The sequence below is a fragment of the Dipodomys merriami genome, unplaced genomic scaffold (assembly GCF_024711535.1).
Source record: "Dipodomys merriami isolate MVZ:Mamm:240054 unplaced genomic scaffold, mDipMer1.0.p SCAF_7, whole genome shotgun sequence".
NCBI classification, from domain to species: Eukaryota; Metazoa; Chordata; class Mammalia; order Rodentia; family Heteromyidae; genus Dipodomys; species Dipodomys merriami.
The window spans coordinates 22,004,661-22,026,951 of record NW_027206290.1 but is presented as its reverse complement, the minus strand read 5'-3'; the positions used below and the strand labels follow the sequence as shown (position 1 = coordinate 22,026,951).

The 22,291-nt window shown below is 33.6% G+C and overlaps 1 protein-coding gene across 4 annotated transcripts in view; it reads right to left on the bottom strand.

Moving 5' to 3' along the window:
• Ptbp2 (polypyrimidine tract binding protein 2) overlaps positions 1–22,291 on the bottom strand; it is a 48,015-nt gene that overhangs the window by 13,455 nt on the left and 12,269 nt on the right. For all 4 annotated transcript variants that reach the window (XM_070007737.1, XM_070007735.1, XM_070007736.1 and 1 more), the window contains exons 3-8: positions 18,847–18,922; positions 12,259–12,431; positions 11,041–11,184; positions 9,442–9,606; positions 9,249–9,359; positions 4,655–4,850 (exon numbers count right to left, since the gene is read on the bottom strand). In XM_070007737.1, coding sequence (XP_069863838.1) covers positions 4,655–4,850; positions 9,249–9,359; positions 9,442–9,606; positions 11,041–11,184; positions 12,259–12,431; positions 18,847–18,922 — 865 coding nt within the window. The remainder of the gene's footprint in view (positions 1–4,654; positions 4,851–9,248; positions 9,360–9,441; positions 9,607–11,040; positions 11,185–12,258; positions 12,432–18,846; positions 18,923–22,291) is intronic.

The window sequence follows — 22,291 nt, the reverse complement described above, 5'->3', positions numbered from 1 at the left end:
TTAGAGGTCCTCAAGTTCAGTTCCTAGTACTCCACTAAAGTAAAAACAAAAAAGCCCTGAAATTTCTCTCTAACACCCTCCTCTTCCTCTTCTCCCCAGCAGGCAGGAAAGGTGAATTTTTGCTCACTATTTCACCATCCAACTTTATGTAAAGGCTGCTGTTTGACCAACATCAAGGACAACTTTCATGCTGATGCCATTTAATCATACTAGAGCTCTTTTCTCACCAAAATAGTCACTGGAACATTACCTAAACTTCAAGCATCTGTCTTCATTTCTTCTTTTACTATTGTCACTGACCCAAACTGGCCACATATGTAAAAACTTCTTCCATGGTTTTTAGACCAATTCATTTTAACAACTTCTCCTGATACATCTTTCCCCCACACTAGCCCCGCCGCTATCTTACAGCAATTCATCTCTAACGTTAAACTCCTCTTTCCTGACAACCAGTGAACCAACCAGTGAACCACTTCTGGCTGTTATAGTGACCAGCTCTCATTCTACTCCCTCCCTCTATTCATACACTCCTTGTCTGCCTTTACAGACTATAATTCTGGGCTTATGTAAATATAGTATCATACTATATGGTGTCATCTGGGTATGACAAGTGTTAGAGTGAAAACACACAAATACACACACCTCTCTACAATTTTTACAAGTATTTTCTTATCCTACTATCTATCATCTTGTATTCAGCAAGCAATTTAAAGAATCTGTATCAGAAATCTCAATGTTTTTCAACTAACTTCAAAGTCCTCCCTTTTTAAAATCAGTAACACACTAAAAAGCGTATGTATTTTCTCAATCTCAACATTTCCCATTATACTTTTGACCCCATCAACTATAATCACCAAGTCTACTACTTAATCTAGCCCTAAAACCACACTTGTCAATAGGTGGCAAGCATTCATTATATGTGCTCCTTTGTACATATTATACATTTATTCTCACATTAATCTAAGATGATAGGAATTATTACCATTATCTCCATTACAAAAGAGGAAAAGGAGACAGTAAGGGTGAGTCAGATTTTGGATGTTGGAAGATATAATTTAAAATACATGGTTAGAAGCATTCTCTCACTATTAACATTTCCTCAGTCATCTCTGGCATGATAACCACACTGACTTTGGAAGAAAATATAATTTAAATATCTTTTATAATGCAAGACAACAGCTTATCTATAAAAGTTTGTCTTTCACTATGTTGAAAATGAACTTTACAACTTCAGGAGGCAGAGTAGGAGTTCGGAGGTAGGGAGGAAAGGGATGGTAGGGGAAAAACAAAGGAGAAGGTAACAACACTCAATAGGAAATGTACTCATTACCTTACTCATGTAACTGTAACCCCTCTGGTACAGTATTTTTACAATAAAAAATATATACACAAAAAAGTTTGTCTTTGCAAAGACTAAGAATAGCTATTTGTAAATCACCTGTACAATAAAAAAACTAAAATTTAATTTTTAAAAAAAGAATAGCTATTATTTTATTCAAATTAAAATAGTACTAAGTTCTAAGACCTTAGTTTTGAAACTACATGATTACAAAAACTGCAATTTTCTAAAAAGCGACCCACTCCTTAATAAATTAGCTGTGCTTATTAACATGACCAAATATGATTATAACAATATAATTTATAATTTTTCGGCTAACTTTGTCATTGAAATAGAAAATGTGAATGTCTAATGGTTTGTCAGGTTCATGATTACCTTACTTAGAGATCAGATTTTAAAATAATTACTAAGTGTTCTGCCTCTCTTTGAATAAATTAACATTTTTCTCAGATACCTGTGATCACTAGGCATTTCAGAAAGTACAGAACCTATGTATAAATTATTTTAAAAACTTACTGTTCAAGCTGGGTGCCAGAGGCTCATACCTATAATCCTAGGTACTCAGGAAGCTGAGATCTGAGGATCATGGTTCAAAGCTACCCAGGCAGGAAAGTTCATGAGATTCTCATCTCCAAATAACCAGTAAAAAATCCAGAAGTAGTGTATAACTTCAAGTGGTAGAGAATACAAAAACTCCAGGACAGTGCCCAGGCCCTGAGTTAAAGTCTCAAGACTGGCACAAATAAATAAGTGTACACTGGTTCCATCTATAGAATAAACTGGCAATGAGGATTTTTTTTTTAAGCCCACATAAACCCAAACTTTACTGTTCAACATAAAGTCTATAATACTGACTCTAACAAGCAATGGATTTCAGTCAATGGGCTAAATAATTTTTTTAATGCACAGTTAACTACATGTCCCTCAATTTTTGGCAGTAGTAGAGTATCACTGTATTTATATTCTTACTAAATCTTTGAGGTTATTTCTTAGGTTCTAAAGAAAATGAACCAAGAAATGAATCCCAAAGGTCTATGAAAGCTATCTGATTAAATATCATTAAGGTCAGAGGCATAGAAGAGTTAGTTCTTATTCCCAAAAAGCATATATTACTAGTGCAATACTTGATGCCCCAATATTGGGGTGGGGGAAAGGAAGAGCTTATCCAGCCGGCAAGCTTTATGTATGTGTGTGTGTATATACATATATGTATGGTCTATAAGCAAGATCATTTGGTACAAGACTGCACAGACCTGTATGCTTCTTAGCTTGCTGTGCCCCATCTGTTTGCATGGATAATTTTATGGCCCTAGAATGATGTTAGTATACCCATTGGCCCTGGGTAGAAAAGTCTCCTCACCCCTGCAGAATAGTTGAAGACCATTTTAAAAAGAAAATCTTTACGATGGACACAGTGGTGTGTACACCTGTAATCCCAAGGCTTAGAAGATTAAGCTGAAAGATGTACTAAGACCAGCCTTGTTACAAAACAAGACTCTATCCAACAAACACAAAAAGAAAGCATTAAGTGTTTCCCCATACAGATCCTAACATGCATCAAATTAATTTTTTAAAAATCATTGCCTTATAAGTGAGATGTATCAAATGAGTGGTTCTCATAAATATAAAAATTAGAGCCTATTGTTCGATTTTTAAAAGTTATTTCACCTATTTTCAAAACTACTTAATGTTTAAGATAAAAAATTTAAACAAACAAAAAAAAAGACATTAGATGTGGAATGTGAAGTCATTTAGCAAAGTGAATTCACCATATTTTTACCAGAAAAGGTTTTCCTTTTTCTCAACAGGTAGAAATGCAGACAAAACACACAAACACAGACAACAAAGAGTTCAGTACGGAAGAGAAAGAATGACAATAAACTAAGAACTGGAGCAAGAGTTGAAGATGTGACTTGAGTGTTTAAAGGTGTAAGGCTCTCAGTTCAAACCCCAGTTACAGTAAAACAACAACACAAAACCAGAAACAAAAAACTCAGTAATACCCTGGAAAAACTAAGAGTAACATGATAAAGCAAGCTAAAATGAGGAAATCTCTGGGAGAAGAATCCAGTTAAGTTTTTTTTTTTTTTTTTTTTTTTGGGGGGGGGGGGTCTGGTCGTAGGACCTGAACTCTGGGCCTGGGCGCTGTCCCTCAGTTCTTCAGCTCAAGGCTAGTGCTCTACCACTTGAGCCACAGCACCACTTTCGGCTTTTTTCTTTTTTTGCTTATGTGGTGCTGAGGAATCGAACCCAGGGCCTCATGCATGCAAGGCAAGCACTCTACCACTGAGCCATCTTCCCAGCCCCCAGGTAAGTTTTAAGTATGTCTTCAATTAGGATCTAAACAAATAATACCAAATGAGCAAATACCCAAAATGTGTAAGGTACAATTAACTAATTATTATTTTGTACAGTCCATGTTTGATGCTAAACACTAGAATTTCTTGGCATCTTATCCTTCAAAATGTTTCCTCAATAACTGCTTGAAATTCTGAACCTCAGAAACTGAAAAATCTTTCCCTCATCAGTATTTTAAAAATCTGATAATGTACCCAACCAAGTGCTTTAGCAGAATATATAAGATCTCACAGCAGCTACAAAAAATGTTGATTATTTTTCTTCTATAAGACAAGTTCTGTCAGTAAAGAATTTTTTCTCCCTAATACCACTTCACTTAACTATTTAAAAATGATGGACATAGACTCAACAATAAGAGCTAGTTTTTCTACCATTACAACTGGATTCCACATAGATACCCTACTTTAAATCTTATAAACATCAGAAAACAAATTTAAAAAGAAAAAGACATTAAAAACACAAAGACACTGTTAAAATTCTACCTGAACCTATGAATCAATTTCCTCATACTCCTTTCAAAGCCAAGTACTTTATTTTGTTTTACTCTTCATCATGACTCCATCAATTATCCTGATTCAGGCTTCTCACACTCCACTGTAGTACACAGTAAATAATAAGGCAAAAAGCAAAGGAATAGGAAAGCATTTTTGTAGAAAACTTTTCTGATTTAAGAGGGTACAATATACTTTGAAAAATAACACAATAACACATGCTCATTCTTACTATATATTTTACATAAGATTTAAAGATAGACACAAGAGTTTAATATGAAACTTAAAGCACAAAATACTTCCTTACAAACTTAATAGTATTTTTTTCATTAGATTTTTCTTCTTTGTTTTGAGAAAGTGGTATGGGAAAAAAGGTGAGGTGGTAAAAGAAAAAAAGATTCATTATACTTACTGGAATTATGGGCAATTTCCCATTTAGCACAACAGGAAATAGTAAAAGTCATACCTAAAAGGGATGTTTCCTTGGCAAACGCTGCAGCAATGGCTGGGTCCAGGGCAGGCTGTCCATCTCCAGATGGAAGGTCAGGTCGGGTATAATCCCTACTTTTATCATTGTTGTATTTTACATTCAAATTCACAAGTTTGGAAAAATCAATCCTTAGTGTACAGCAAGCATTATAAATGTTTTGACCATCTAGGGCCTGTAAAAGTGAATAAAGCATATCAACCATTTTAAATACAGAATAAGAATTAACAAAAAGAGTAAACGATTCAAGGTTCACATGTATACAGGGTTGGTCCTCCTGGAGATGGAGTTGCCATCAAGGATTATCTTCTTTAAATAAAAACTGATCCAAAGTATAACCATGGCATCATCAATACTGACACTTTTATAACTTTAAAAAAAGCGCAAGTAGCTTTAAAAAATTACTTAAGTCACACATGTGTAAGTTCTGCCAGAATAGGAATGTGCAAACTAGACACCAATGTATTTGACATCATATTCTTCAAATTAGTGAGTTGCATGTGAATTTGGAACACTCTCTACTAATTAGGGCAATAAAGTTAACTTTATTACACAGTAATACTTATTGCTGCATGGCAATGGATATATGAACTGATTTTGATAAGGTAAAGTACTGGTGGATGCCACACTGTAGGAGGTTGTCTCAAACCAAATAAATTTATCATTATAGGGTACAGCAATTCCCCATCATCAGGCAAAAACTACTATCTTAAGACAAAATAGTCAAATTTAATTAGAATACACTGATTAAATCAGCAAACCCAATGGTATTCAAAAAACTGCTAGAATTTTAGAAAGAGTGTCAGGTGTAGAGTTTGAAACCTAGAATCAATTAGGCCAGTCTTAGAGCACATTGTAAAGCTCTAACTCTTCCTTCCTCAATCTGGAAAACAAGAATGATTAAAGGCTGTCATGCTTTCTCAGGGTGTGTTATAAGATCATATAAAGGATCACAGAGAAACTCAGTTTTACCAAAGAAAATACCTTGTAAAAGAAGAGTTCACCTTGTGCCACAATGTCTAGGTTAATTCTAACAGTACTTTTAGAAATTACTAGATCTGAAATAAAGTCATTTGAAAGCTATTTCTAAGTAATACTGAGGTAGACTGCTAAACTAATCACAGTAAGTTTTCCAATTGTTACAAAGTTCTCTAGAAGCAATTTACATTTTTATGTAGGTATAAAATATACTACTATACAAAATGTATACAATCTTGAGAAATAACCAATAAGATGTAAACTAAAATTGTAAGCAAACAGAGGAAAGCAAAAAAAAAAAAAAAAAGGGAGTTTAGAATGCATGGAAACAGGATCTAGGCATTGTTAATAGTGGGCTAAAGTAAGATGACCACAAATAATGCAGGAACAAAAATCAAATTTAAAAAGTTATGAAAATTAACTTCAAGCCCTTGTATTTATAAAACCCAGGAAATAATAGCAAAAACTAGTCTTGGGGTACATCAATCAGAACTGTAGTCATCTTGCTGCAGCACAGATTTCTGAGAGGAAAAGCTCAAGATAATTCATAGGACCTTTCAAATGTACCCAAATGTACCTTACTGTAAAAATTTAGACAGTAACCAAAAAAGAAAACAAAAGTAGTAAGAAAGTTTTCATAGAAAATTTGAAATCAAAATTCAGTCAAGATGTTAACACAAAATACAACACAAATGAATAACTGCATGTAGATTAAAAATAAGTCATAATTTATCTTAATTTTTACCATTTACTTACATAATGTGCTTTTGTTTGCAGGCGCTTTATATCGAAAACATAAAATTAAGTTAACAATACTAATAAACTACTCCAGGCCAGTTATTTACAATATAAAAGTTCACACTGGTAGATTATTCAGGAATTTCCTAAAACTACTGTTTTTAACCACAGTCTCATCCATATGCATATGGAATGCATTAGTTCTAAATGCTAAAAAAAAAAAAAAAAAACCAGAATTAAGATGTCAAACATGTCTTCTATGAGGGAGGTAGAGCTTAAGTGGAAGTTTAGACTAATGGAGAGAGAAATAACGAAGACATAATACTCAATGTACATATGTGAAAATGGAACTAGAAAACATGAGGGGACAGGGTTGGGGTTCAGGTAGATAGGAAGGGGTGACATACTGATCAAAATGAAGGTGTGGCTCACATGATAGAGCACCAGCCAGTGAGCAAAAGCAAACATTAGATAAATGATTTCTGAGTGCCAGTCATGGGGGGAGGGGAAACAAGAAAAAGTTATTCATATAAATTGACATGTTGAACTAGAACCCCTCTGGTTCAACTTATTTGAAGATAATTAAAAATAAATTTAGTCAGTTGCCAGTGGCCTATGACAATAATTCTAGCCAAGAGACTTGAGATCTAAGGATCTTTGTTTGAAGCCTGCCTGAGCAGGAAAGTCTGAGATATTTTTTTTTCCAATCTCCAATTAATCACCAAAAAGCTCAAAATGAAGATGTGACCCAAATGGTAGTACACTAGCTCTGAGCAAAAAAAAAAAAAAGCTCCAGGAAGGCACCCAGATCCTGAGCTCTAGCCCCAGGACTGGCACAAAAAGAGAAAATAAAATACAAAATAAAATTAGAGTAAGAAAGCAAAATTCCATTAGGTCTCTCAAAAATTTGCATAAAGCAATTGATATTCTGTAAGAAGAAAATGAAGAAAATGATATGAACTTACTGATACAAATATTTTTACCTTATTTTTCTTTTTACTGTTGTAGAAAAATCCTGAAAGGAATTAATAATAAAAACAACTGACTGGTAGGCTAAAATACCATATGCAAAGATTTCTAAAAGCCAGTGTCATTATCCAAAGTCTTACAGAAAACTAACATTTCTACTAACAAAAGCAAAAAAGACAAGCCCTATAACTGACAAAAAAAAAAAGAGGCAAAAAAGACTTGCTTCCTTTTCCCATGTGGAAAGAAAGGGGTTATAACACATATTTTGCTATTTATAAATCTGAAAAACTTCATCAATTTTTTTCCTCAAAAATTTAAAAGCCATATTAAAAAGCCAAAGGAAAGTATCTATCTTTTACCAGTATAAATAAATAAACATCAAGAAAAATTTTCAAAAGTATTAAGGTATTTTCTTTCATTAATGTGAGATCACTTGCTTTCTATAAGAAAGGCTAGTAACTGTGACTTCAGATTATCATCCTAAATGTCAGTGTTCAGTAAATGTAGAACAAAGCAGACATGGTATCTGCAATGTAAATACAAATTATAATATATAAAATAGTCTTAGAGAATAACATACCTTTAACAAACAATTATAAAGATATAACATGGTTGAAACAGTAAGATTTCTCTAAGAAGAGATACTTGAAAAAGAAGTTAGAAATGAGACAAAAAACTTCAAAAGAGCTAAAAGAGGGAAATGAGACTAGAGGCAAGTAAGGAAGTGATTTAATCTTGTAAGCCATCTGAATGACTAGACTTTCTCCTAACAACAAACAGCATGTCTTGAAGGGTGCACGGGGAACTGAAGTAATATGACTTTATTGAGATCATTCTTGGTACTCTGTGGAAAAAATGAGTGCGAAAAGATGTTCAACTTGTCAATAATATCAAATTATACAATCTGAGAACTAATGAACAGCAATAATACTAGTAAAATAGATTATCTGAAAGGCAGACCAAAACAGTATGTCTTCCAAACTGTGTTTCTTTTTAAGTCTTAGCATCCTTCTGTAACAAAGGTACAACACAAACCTGTTCTCTGTACACCATAGAGTAAGGGTCAGAAAAGATTCAAAGTACTCTGTAACTATTACACAATTATGCTATTACTACTACTACTATAATCTTAAACTGCTTATTTTTATTCCCCAAATGAGTACTGAGGGTGGAACACAATCTGGAGAAAGCACTCGAGATCAATAGTCTAAAAGTAAAAGAATGAAATGAAGAAAAAGAGGTAATACAAAAGTAAATAATATATGTGACTTAACCATTTCATCATAATGAGTTGATGATTTTTTTAATGGCTTCAGGGAAAAGTAAAAGTAAAACGAAGATACAAAAAGATTTAGACAGTTGAAAGCAAATGTGTGTATAATTTTCAATAATAGTAATGACAGGGGAACATTTTATCTCTTTTAATATAGCTAAACTATAGGCTACCTTACACTTGAACTACAATATTGATATATAGCAATAAAAACCTATCTCAAAAATAAAATTTTAGATTATAAATTTGAAAGTAAGTGTACTAGCTTGTAAACTTAGACTACTTAAAATCTTTTAAGTACACTGTATAATACACGCACAAAATCAGAACAAATTAACTGTAAGCCTGTTACAAATAACTTCAGATGTAATTCTTCTTAAAAACAAGCATTTTTACCTCAATATCAAGGTTTTTTTAGGTTTTTTTAAAATTAACTTTATTTTTATGTGGTACCAAGGAATAGAACCAGGGCCCTATGCATGCTAGGTAAGCACTCTACCACTAAGCCACAATATTTTAATGATACAAAATTCTGTATGTGTAAGTTGTACCAGTATTAATACCATGCGTCAATCAGAGGAACAGCCACCATCTTGGCAGTAGCTCTAAACTTACTAGTTTTGCTTGCTGGGCATTTACTGGATCACCATACTGAAGCAAAGCTTGAAACTGGTTATTTTTTGTGAATGTGATTATCTTCAGTACAGCACCAAACTTAGAAAATATCTGTTGAAACATTAAAATAAAATATCATCTGCTTATTATTTCTTAACTTTACACATAACCATGCAAATTAAATTAAACTTACTTGGTGGAGAACATCAAGTGTTACAGGGTAGTACATATTGTCAATAATTATTCTAAGTACTGGACTCTGGGCTGGAGTCACTGCGCTCTCGCTAACTGTGGTGCCACTAAGAGGAGTATTTGCTGTCTGAACAGCTGTCACAGCTTGAAGAACGGCTTGAGCACGCTGAAAATAAAAGATAAGTAGTTTAAACGCACACCTATTATTTCCACTTATACTTTTACATTACACTACCTTGCTGCAATTTAAGTATTCTATCTGTATTTTTCTAAAACAGGTATGCAAGCTTGGACCAAACTTGAGCAAGCAAAGATAAGACAATATAACTTACTCTTCAAAAAATAAGCTATAAGCTCGAACTGGTAGCTCATGCCTGTAATCCTAGCTACTCAGGAAGCTGAGGTCTGAGAATCATGGCTGGAAGCTAGCATGGGCATCAAAGTCTGTGAAACTCTTATCTCCAATAAACTACTCAGAAAAAGCCAGAAGTGGGGCTCAAGTGATAAAGCGTTAGCCTCTATCAGGGACAGAGCCCAGGCCCCGAGTTTAAGCCCCAGGACTGGCAAAAATCAAAAATAAAGAAAACAAAAACCTATAGTTTTACAGAACTATTAATCATCAAAATGTTTGTAACAAACTTTTAGAGAATATAAAAAGGTTAATTTGCTCTACAATAGAGGGAAAATGGCAACAAGACTGTTAGTTTATTAGAAATACCTAATATAACTGTTACAGATAAATGCAATGATTAAAAATGTCTTTTTCAAAGAAAAAAAAATGTGTCCTTTTCATACTAATGCTAACTTCTGAAACCTAAATTTTCAGGACAGAAATTACTATGTTCAGGAAAATTTCAATATAACAGGAAGAAAATTTCATGTTTTATAGTATCTAATGTCAGCTATAAAATACATTAGTGTTTCTTGTGAATATTAAGGTATTTCCAATTAAGATATGACATTAACCAGAGTGAAAAAGATGAAGAGAACCTCTAGGTAATTACACAACAGCTAAGTTAATCTTCTCTCTTCATACCACTCACATCTTCTTACCCCCTCACCCCCCCCACCCCCAATCATTAAACTACCACCACCATAAACCCTTGCCTTAAAAGAATCAAATTTTCTTCTAATTTTTTTCTTTTATTTTAAAAAGGAATATTCTATGGTGATCAAAATGTTCTTGAACTCCTGGGCTCCTTCCTGCTTTAGTCCCCAGAGTAATGAGGACAATGGGTAGTACCACAATATTCATTTTATATCATGATTTCTTGTTTTGTTATTAGATACTGGTCCATGTAGATTTGTGCTCTACTGGTAGTTTACATCCTCCAGTTCTAGTTTCTACACCATTTTTAGTTCCTTACAAAATCTCTAAATTAATTCCTCTAATGTTAATTTGGAACATTAAACTAATAAAGTACACCAAGTTTTTGTAAATGAATGTAATACTTTAGGGATACATGGGTAAAAATCTTAATATAACAAGAGGCTGATAAAAGCATCTTTTGAATAGTTAAGAATTTGATTTTCTGGTAATGCATTATAAGATTCTTAATATGTTCTAGGGCACTTTATTTCTGTACTCATTCATACATACTTGGTTTAATGTATTATCTGTCTTTAATTCTTTGTGATTAGAGTATTGGATATAAATTGGTTGGTTACGAAGATGAGGTGTCACAGCAGAATAATAATTAACCATGGTAATAGCCGCTTCCTCTGTTGCCAGTTCCAAAAATGCCTGGAATATAAACAGCAAAGTTAATAGTATTAATTAACTTCAAAGACCTGTGTGATCTATTCAGCTATTAAAAAAAAGAATTATCTAGAATATAATCTTAAATTATATTAAAATGTTGTAGTAAGCCAGGCACTGGTGGCTCACACCTGTAATCCTAGCTACTTAGAAGGCTTAGATCTAGAATCAGGGTTCAAAGCCAGTTCAGGCAGGAAAGTCTTGTAAGACTCATATCTCCAATCAACCACCAGAAAACCAGGAAATGGAGCTGTGGTGCTGTGGCCCAAAGTGGTAGATCATTACCCTTGAGCAGAAGAGCTCAGGGATAGTGCCCAGGGCGAGTTCTAATAAGTAAAATTAGAAATCTCCTATTGAAGTTGAAGAATACAAATAGTCACAGAAGAAAACAGTAAGTACTATTGCATCATTCCACTTATGATTTTCCACACGTCACCAATCTTTCCAAATCAGTAAAAGCTACAAAAAATAAAAATTCTGTAGCATCAGAGCATTATTCTTCTTACCCAGAGAATATTAAGGTATCTAATTTTTTAAAGTCATAATATAGACAAAGAAATTAAGTTTCAGATTAATTATATTCAAGAAAATGTTAAATTTCATAAATTCCTCCAAATATTATCACCAAAAATTATATAACAAAAATTCAAACTTAATACTTCTGAGCTCTCATGCTTGTTATACCACTGGATACTCAAATTTAATGACTAATCTGCTAATTCCAGATAAATATTATCATGGGAAAAACGCTAAGAATAGATGTACTAGCACCCCTACTGATTTGCAGTATCCCGTAAAATAGAACCACATGAAAGAAACACTTCATTTGTATTTTCTACCATCTAACAATTCTTCAAAATTAGTCTTAAAAATGAATTTACCAGATAAAACTTTAAAACTATGTAGATTTGTTTTGGTCACTATAGTTTTCTAAACACATCTGCCAGAAAAACTTAAAGAGTAACACTTCCTCACATTTTGCCATAAAAGTAACCCTTAATGAGGTGACAGTGACCTCATACATGCTATAGTTTAGGGTTTAGCATTGTATCAGCATACCTGGTTTTTTCCTTTCAGCATAAGGATGTTGGTTACCTTACCAAAAGGTAAGCCTAAAGCAATGACTTCGGTTTCTGTCACTTCACCAGGCAATTTTCGAATATGAAGTACACGAGAAGGAGCACCATCCATTTTATCTTCTCCTTTAAATTTCTTACTGTCATTACCATTGGCTGAAAGGTATTTAAATATAGTCTTTACGTATTAATACATTATTTTGTACAATACATTAATACATAAAGTATATTAATTTTCCTCATTTTTGTACAACTTATGGGACTTAAAATAACTTTAAAACACAGTAAAAGCAAGACACCAGTGGTTCAGGCTATATATTCCTTGCTTTAGGAAGCTGAGATCTGAGCATTGTAGTTCAAAGCAGAAAAGTCCATGAGACTCTTAACTCCAATAAACCGCCAAAATGCCACAAGTTGAGCTATGGTAGAGGACTAGCCTTGAGAAAAAAAACTCAAGTCCTCAATTCAAGTCCCAAGACCAGTGCACATGTGCACATGCACACACATATACCCACAAAATATCAAAGGTAAGTAAATTTGGGTTGCTAAAAGTTCAAAATCTGGGTTTTCAAAAGAATAAAACCATAAAATTAACTTAAGATTATTACATCAACATTTCTGAAAACACAGGCAAAAATGAAACATTAGCAAAAGGGCCAAAAATCAATTTATAAACTATCCAATGACTAAAGGAGCCCAATTGAATTGCAATGAAATCTTACTATGCAAACCATAAAAGTCCTCTTTTAGCAAGCAGAATCCATCCCCAATTCTCCAGTGTACGTAAGGTATCAGGGATAGTGCCAAATTCTCCATATACTATGCTTTCTCACATATACATACATACCTGTGGTAAAGTTTAATTTAAAAACTAAGCACAGTAAGGTATTAGAACGATAGTAACATAGAACAATTGTAACTATATTGAAATAAAACTGTATGCACTGAAGCCATTATTAAGTACAGTCAGGGCTATTTTGGACTGTGATCCCATGAGAGTCAATCTACTAAGTCAGCAAATATCTACCAGGTGTAACTTCAACAGTATGGATACACTGGATAAAGGGGCTGATTTTTATCCCCAGAGAGATGAACTGGGACATCAAGAGATTTTATCACACCAGAGGAAGGAACCTCTTAAAACTTACGAATTTTTGAGGCTGGATATGTAAGTACATGCCTATAATCCCAGCTACTGGGAAGACAGGAATACCACAGCCTGAGGCAAGCATGAGCAAAGGGACTGAGGCACAGTTGAAGTGCTTTAGCACTTGCGTCCTAAGTGTGCTTCCTCCCCACTTTCCTCCCCAAAAAGCACAAGCCTCAAATCTCTCTGTTTCAGGAATCTTTCATTTCATAGAAGGCAGCTATCAAGGCAACCGGAGCCACAGAAAACAAAATGGGCCACAAGTAGGGCCCACTGTATAAAGAAGTGTGAAAAACTGGGCTGGCAATAATTAGAAGCCATAATTTTATTGCGAAATTATTTCTTTTAATTTGAAAGTGTCATATTCAATAGTAGTATGAAACAAGGTAATGCTATAAAAATGATTATGCAATCAATTCATAGTACAGCTTATCTGCAACAAAGAGTCTCTTGTTAATTGCTAAATTGTTAATCTTGCCATGTAACCTACCCAAATATTTTGTAGTTATTAATAACATAGTACAAAATCTCTCATGAACTTGTCAAACTTGTCTTATTATTTTACTCGAGTTTTACGTAAGCTAACATATTTCAATCAACAAACTTAGTTGCTTTCATTCCAAAGCTGCACCAAAAGTAAAAATCAAATCAAAGAAACACGAAATAGGTAATATACAAGCAGAACTGTATGAAAATTAATTCTAATACACTAGATCATTTGTTCAAATTCCCTATTGTATCCTATTATTTGGGAAGCAAGTTACAATTGTCTTGTATGACAAGCAGAATATAAATCTTAAAATCTATTTAAAATACAAAAGAATCACCAAAGCAATGTAGAGGAAAAAGAGAAATGCTGAAAATATCACAATATCGGACTTCAATTTTTATTACATTTGTAGGCTTTTAGGTATACTTCCTTTAGCCTTTATGTTTAGAGATCAGGTGAGATTTCAATATCCAACTTCTGAGTTACCAGAATATTTGTATGTTAAGAATCAATTCTGTATTACTTCATGTAAAATATGAAAGCTTGCCATATATAATACCTATAGGATTCTACTACTTAGCAGCTGAAACCTGGAAGATGGTAGTCTCATGATAGGCCAGACCAAGATAGGCAGAAGGTAACAAGAATCCATTTCATTTCAACCAATACAAACTGGGTTTGAGCAGGGTGCTTGGTGGCTTCACCTATAATCCTAGCTGTTCAGGAGGTTGAGATCTGAGGATTGTGGTTTAAGCCAGCCTGGACAGGCAAGTCCATGAGAATCTCATCTCCAATTAACTACCAAAAAAAAAAAAAAAAAAAAAGCCTAAAGTGTAGTGATAGCCCAAGTGGTAGACCGCCAGCCTTCAGGGGAAAAACTCTGGGATAATACCCCTAGACCCTGAGTTCAAGCCCCAGTAACCAGCATGGAAAGAAAAAAACAAAAACCTGGGCTTGGTGATACACATCTATTACCCCAGATATGCATGATCCTGGTTCAGTCTGGATATAACGTAGAAAGACCCTATTTCAAAAATAACCAAAGCAAAAAGGGCTGGAATGTGGTTCAAATGGCAGAATGCCTGCCAGCAAATACAAGGCCTTAACTAAGTTCAAACATTATACATAGAAATATATATTTATATATGCACAGATGTAATGCATACATACAATATACATACATATGTGTATGTGTGTGTGTCTGAACTGTATAGTTTGGTGCTGGTGGCTAAGAACAGTAGGATCATGGTTCTAGACCAGCACAGCCAGGATTCCATCTCTAATATGCCAAGTGGGATGCAAAGGTGTGCACCTGTAATCCCAGCAACAGAAAGCTGGAAGGATGCCGAGTGAGGCTTAGGCACATGCATGAACGAGAAGCAAGACCCTATTTTTAAAATAAATAAATAAAACAGGAGGGATAGAAATAGAAATCCAATTGAGCAAAAAGTTCCAATCCCAGTACCACGAAAGTTTTTTAAACTTGACCACACACTCTAAACTCGTAATACCAAGTTTTACATTTATATTTTATACATTAAACAAAATCGAACAAGACAGGGATTTTATCTGCTATTCAATTCAGTCTGAAAAGATAGCTTTTATTTCTAGTAGTGCAGTACTACTAGAAATAGATGCCTAATCTAAAGATCATCACTTATTTTAAAGGGTTTGCTATTTATAGTTTTAAATATTTTTAAAAAGATGTGCCTGTGTTTTTTAAATGTATTCTATAAGGGGAGTTTATTAATCTTATTATTATATAGTGATAGTCTGCCTATACATTTTTTACAAGTTTTTGGTAATCACAGTTTCAAATATTTTAAGCCATTAATCCAAATTCTGAAGAAAATGAATCCCCACACCAAATTCTGCCTTGTCCTTGACCTAAATCTCTGAATGACTTCCTTTCTACAGGTCAGCTATCCACAAGTCACAGGTATTTGATTCCCTTTGAATCTTTATGTGTTTGTTTAGTTCACTGAGACCTCTAGGGACTCGGGGGATTGACTCTCCTGTGCTAAAAGCTGTGAGAAATCCCAAAGCAGAAAGGCAATGATCAGGAGACTTACTTCCCTCATGTTTGCCTTCACTCAGTATTATGATCATACTGAAGATCTATTATGATAATCAATTCTTGCTATCAGCTGTCTATTGTTTTATCCAATTATACACGATAATATATATTACACATGTATACATATTACAATATTTTATACAGTATACATATGTATGCATGACGCACACATGTACATATATATGCACTTTACTTTTTCCATTGTCTCTATTCATTCTCTAGCAACTACATATATAGTAGACTGCTTACCTGTCCCACATGTTGATTTGTTTTTCTGGCAGACTAACCATTCTTCTGTTGTCTCCACTTTACTGAACATGTTTTACTTTAAATATTGTGTTTGGGGGTTAGAATATTTCTATATGCTGTCTTTATAGTTCTTTATCTCTTAAAACCTCCCTCCATCTGTTCACTCATTATTTCAATCTTTTCCTTTATAGCTTGAAAATATTTATAGTCTCCTTTTCTAATTCCAACATATATGACCTTAAAAGTCTGCTTCTATTGAGTACCTGTTCTCCAGTTTATAGGTTACATTTGCCCCATTATATGATGTGATTATGATGTGATTTTGACCTGGAACTATGGACCGATATAGAAGATCGAGGAAGATCATCTTCCTTAGTCTTCTTTAAGAGCTATTCTGTTTTGCCAACAGCAACAAAATATGTACTTTATTTGAATTCTGAGATTTCTGTGTTCTAAACTGAGTGCAAGATGTTTTCAAAATGGACTTAACAGAACTCTGAAGTCTCAAGAGCACTGCTCAACCATATGAAACATCTTTTAGATCGATGTAATTTCTGACAGATCTTGCAAATACTCAACCTACATCCCTGCAACCTACCCATCACACAAAATTCTGAAAGCAGCAAATCCCTAAACCAACTTCTGCCCTCCACCAAAATCTCTGTAATGATTTCCTATTCTCCAGGAAACTTCCCTACAAATCCTGGATGCTTGAGATGTTTGTTATAGTTTGAGGATTTTGCAGGGAGAGTGGTAAGTGGCCAAGGCTGTTAACAGTTACTCACCCAGAGGCCTGTATTTCAAAGTATTCAGATACTTTGAAAATATTTCAAGTATCAATAACTATATTTTGTTTAAAAAACAAAACTGATAGAGAACAGTTACAGACATTTGAGTCTATCTGATCACTGGTTTATATACAAATACTTAAATAAAAAAAAGCACAGCCTGCAGTTTTGTAAACACTGTAAATACATCTTGTTATAATTTTTGATTAACTGAATTGTCAGGAATGTGCAAGTATTGATTAATGTGCCTACACCTTGACACAAGCAATGCTTACATTAAAGAAATCAATGTCTTCTAGCCTTATATGATCTTTTTACTGCTTAATACATTCCTCAAGCCAAGTAACTCACAACAGTATGTAGGAAAAGAAAAAAACAAAACAAAACATGAGTTTCAGATCAATGTATATGGTTATATGGTTATAATTCACTCAGTAACAAAGATTCAAAATTTTTACTTTTCAACTCTAAGAGTAAAACCTAAAAACTTCATTTGTGTACCAATAGACATTAAAACAACAAGGTATTTGAAACATTTAAGAAAACTCTAGAAAGGGAACAGCTTACACTAAAGGAAAGAAATGTACATATCACTCAATGTGGAAGAAATGGTTGTATTGTCAAAGCTTATAGAATTCACAAACTTTATAGACCATGATAATGACAATTTGCCTTGTGAAGATTAAAATGTATATGTGACTTTAAGTATCACTCTCCCACAATATTGTGAAATTTATATAATCACAATCTCAATAAAAATTATTTTAAAAAAGAAAAACTAACTCTAAATATCAATCATTTTAAATTTTTCAGTGAGTAACTAAGGAAATAATGAAAATAAAATGGAGCAAAGAAAAAGATAAAGAAAGAAAAGCAACTCTGTAGACTTTTTTTATTGTTTAAAATGTAGACTTTGAGGTTTTGGTATAAAGAAAAACTTAAAAGCAAATGACACACAAAAGCAAAAGGCAAAAGAAAAATATATGAGAGATATAAAATGAATATTTTTGTGATTTAAAAACTTGAAACAGAAAAATGAATAATTTTCCCACAGGAGACTTGGGAGTTTAAGGTCAACTGGGCAAAAGTGAGATCACATCTCATAAAGAAAAACTGAGTATCTTTCAATGTGTTTGCAGCATGAAATGATAAATGTAAAGTCTAGGTTGATAAATGTGTCAAGTACCCTGACCTAAGCATTACATATTGCATAAATCTATCAAAATGTCATACTTTAACACCATAAATGCATATAATTTCTATACCAACTAAAATACAAACAAAGCTGGACACTGGTGGCTTACACCTGTAATCCTAGCTGCTCAAGAGGCTGAGAACTGAGTATTATAGTTCAAAGCCAGCACGAGCAGTTAAGTCTATGAGACATCTGTCTCCAATAAACTACTCAGAATGGTGCCAGAATTGTGCTGTGGCTCCATTAACTGTAATGCTACTGTTCAGCAAAAGAAGCTCAGGAACTGTGCCCAGGTTCTGAGTTCTAGCCCTACAACCAGTACAAAAAAGAAAAAATTATTTAGGGGAGATTTATAGCTTAGTGGTAAACTGGATTGTCTAGCATATGTAAGACCTTGAGATCCATCCTCAGCACCACACACACAAAATTCCTTAAGCAATCATACTACAAAAGCTATTTGTCTAATGGTCACCAATGTGAAGTGTTCTTTTTCCATCTAGAACATAATACACTTACTTTTACTCTAAAAGTTTTAACATATCTCTTAAAACATAAAAACTATTCTAGTATAATAGTCTGCTGCATAAAATGGCAAATGATAGCCTGTTAAGGAGAGAACACTTACCTGTAACTACCATGCCACTCATATTAGAGTTGGGACTACTGAGAACACTGCCTGAGAGTAGTTCGTCAGATCCTCTCTACAAAACAAAAACAATCAGCATAGCTTTAAATTAAAAAAATATTAACATCAAGGTGTTACTTAACAATAACTGTTCTAGTATTCCTAAAAGAAAACTGCCCAAAATTTCACTACTGGTTAAAATTTTTAATTCCTAAAATTAAGAAATTAACTTCATTGCTCTCATCCTTTTTTTGTTGTTTAAAATGCCTTTTTTCTTTTCATTTAAGTGCCAGCACAGTTAAGAAAAGTGACTAAGCCTCATAATCAAAAACTGTTTATTAAAGCTATTTACAAAAACACAGTATCTAGACCTTCTTATAAGTAGTCTGTTCCTTTCCAAAGAGCTCTTTATCCATTCAGATAAACTGGGTCTTTATAGAAAATTAGATAGCCGGGCACCCATGGCTCACGTCTGTAATCCTAGCTACTGAGGAGGCTGAGATCTGAGGATCCGGGTTCAAAGCCAGCCTGGGCAGGAAAAGTCCATGAGACTCTTATCTCCAATAAACCACTCAGAAAACTGGAAGTGGTACTGTGGCTCACATAGTAGAGTGCTTGTCTTGAGCTGAAGAGCTGAGGGACAGCACCCAGGCCCAGAGTTCAAGCCCCACGACTGACCCCTCCACCCCAAAAAAAATTAGAAATGTATACTGGAAAGTTGAATTTATCCATCAAAACTTGAAGGCATATATATATATATATATATATATATATATATATATATGTATGTATGTATGTATGTATGTATGTCAGTTACTAGAACATTGAAAGCCGAAGCCAAATCTACACAGAGTATTTCTGCAAAAACATAGATGGAATTATGTCTTAAAATCCTTAAGGAAAGGTTTTAAATTCTTGTTTAAAAACTGCACAGTTGTTCTAACTAACCAGTGATGTTTTTATGTAATTTTGTTTTTATGCCAGTGCTAATGGGCTTGAATTTAGGGCCTGACACTTGTTTTTTTTACTCAAGATTGGTACTCAACTAAAATACAAACAAAGCTGGACACTGGTGGCTTACACCTGTAATCCTAGCTGCTCAAGAGCAGCTCTCTCAGGGCTGGCTTCAAATCACATATTCATATCTCAGCCTCCTGAGTTACATATTACAGGTGTGAGCCACAGGCACAAGGCATCAGTGATGTTTAAACTACTTTAAAAATGTTTTCAGTTATAAAAGTGTCTTCAGACCAATTTTGGACTAGCTAAAGCAACTATTTGGCCTACTGTAAGAATGTACTTACAAACATGGGTATTAATATTAAAAATAATACTAGCTCATGAAATGAACTTATAAGTTAAATGTAACTTAAAAATGAAAGAATGCATAAAAATCATTTATCAAAAAATGAGAAAATATCCAAGAAAATTCCAATTAACTGCAAAACTTATGGCAATTCAAACTTCTAAGCTATATCATAACATATAAAAATGTTAAAAGCATATTTTTAAGATTTAAATCTTTAAAAAGGTTTTTAACATCTTCTACTCCTTAGTCTCAGAAACTTAGTAAAATACAAAGCAGAAGAAAAAAAAGGTTCACACTACAACCTACCATTTTTATACTGTCTAATTTCTATTCAAGGCTCAGAAGACCTGCCATGGCATAGTTAGGTTTAATAAAGACATTTGTATGTGGGACTAGATACTTAGGTATTTTTTCATGTATAGTTCCTCAGATCAATATTAGACCTGGACATTTGACAATACAAAGTTTCTAGGTCAGTCTTATACCTACTAAAAAAAAGAAAACCTGAGGAGAGGGCTCAGCAAGCCAATTTTGTCAAGACTTCTGGGAGCTTCTGATACTACAACTTAAGAACCACTGATATACATTATAGGCTCACTAACAACAATAAAAAAATGCTCTTTGAATCTTCTATGTTTCCAATAAGATGGTAGAAAATGAGCTCTGAAGCTCAGCTTCCATCTATCACCAATGTTAACTGTATCTAACCATTCTGAACATTTAAGTTTTCATTGTAAAACAGAGATAACACCTATGTGATTGTCCTTATCATTAATGTTGTATGGAGAATGATTACAGGTACTTGGTCCATACCAGTAGTGTGCACTATTCTACTCCCAAGTGTCAATCAGGTATAATATCCAAACATACTTGTTAACTAACACTGTGGTGTTTCAAGGCCTATCTGGTAGACCTGGTTCCTAGCCTAAAGCACTATTGGTTGGTGGAAGGTAATCGGTGGAAAATATTAGGTCTTGACTTACTCTAAGCAGGATGCTTAAAAGATCTCCTCCCTGAAATGAATCTTTACCCATGGCAAAGTCTTTTTTAAAAATTTTGTATATGTAGTCAATTTTTATAAGGTGACTTCATATATCTGCCAATAGAGCAATTTTACATGAAATCCTAACCTAGTTGTTTAACTTAAAACGAATGATTCAATAATGATCGACAGCTATTCTACATTAGTGACTGTTGAAACCAAATCAAATTATTAGTACTTAAATGCAGGATGGAAAACTCCACTAAAAATATTTACTCTTTTAATAATTTAATTCATACAAGATAGTTACTGATTTATCTTAGTCACTAAAAAGAGAAACTAAACGTTAAGATTGGCTTAGATGTCTTGTTAAGTCTGAATTCAGAAACTTCTATGGTGTATTAATGTCCATAAAAAAATCTCGCATCCCACAGAAACAATTTGGGAAATATAGAAGATGACACAATGTAATATCAATCAGAGGAAGAATGAAGCTTTTAAAAAAAAAAGTTAAGTACATAGTAGGGGAAAAATAAAGGAGGGGTAACAATGCTCAATAGGAAATGTACTCATTACCTTACTCATGTAACTGTAACCCCTCTATAGAATATTTTACAATAAAAATATTTTTTAGAAAAGGTGAGTACAAAAGTACATTAGTACCCACTGGCAATAATTTCAAATTAAAGTTAGTGCTTTTCTACTCATAGTGACTGATATTCTTCTGTTCAATCCCACAAACATTTATCACTCCTTGGCCACACACTCTTGAGCTGCCAGCAAGATAACCAAGAACTCGAGGCTGAGACTGAGACTGCTAGGTTTCCTACTAAGGTCTGGCCAAAACTTCCTCTTCTCAAGATGTCAGACTAAGAAATCATGACAGAAAGACATAGTGGCAAAGACACCTATCAAGTTACTGAGGAAAAATAAATTCATAAAGCTGGAGGTAAAGAGGTATACTGAGTGCTACTTATTAAAAGCTAGGATAGCATCTCCCTTAAATAAATTTATAATCACAGCAAAGTGTTCTTTCAAACTTTGAATATGTAATTGCTATTAAATTATTTCATACTGTTAATACAACAATTTTGCATGTAACTCATACAACTAATAAAAATATACTCCAAAGCTAATAAAAAAAAAAAAAAGGG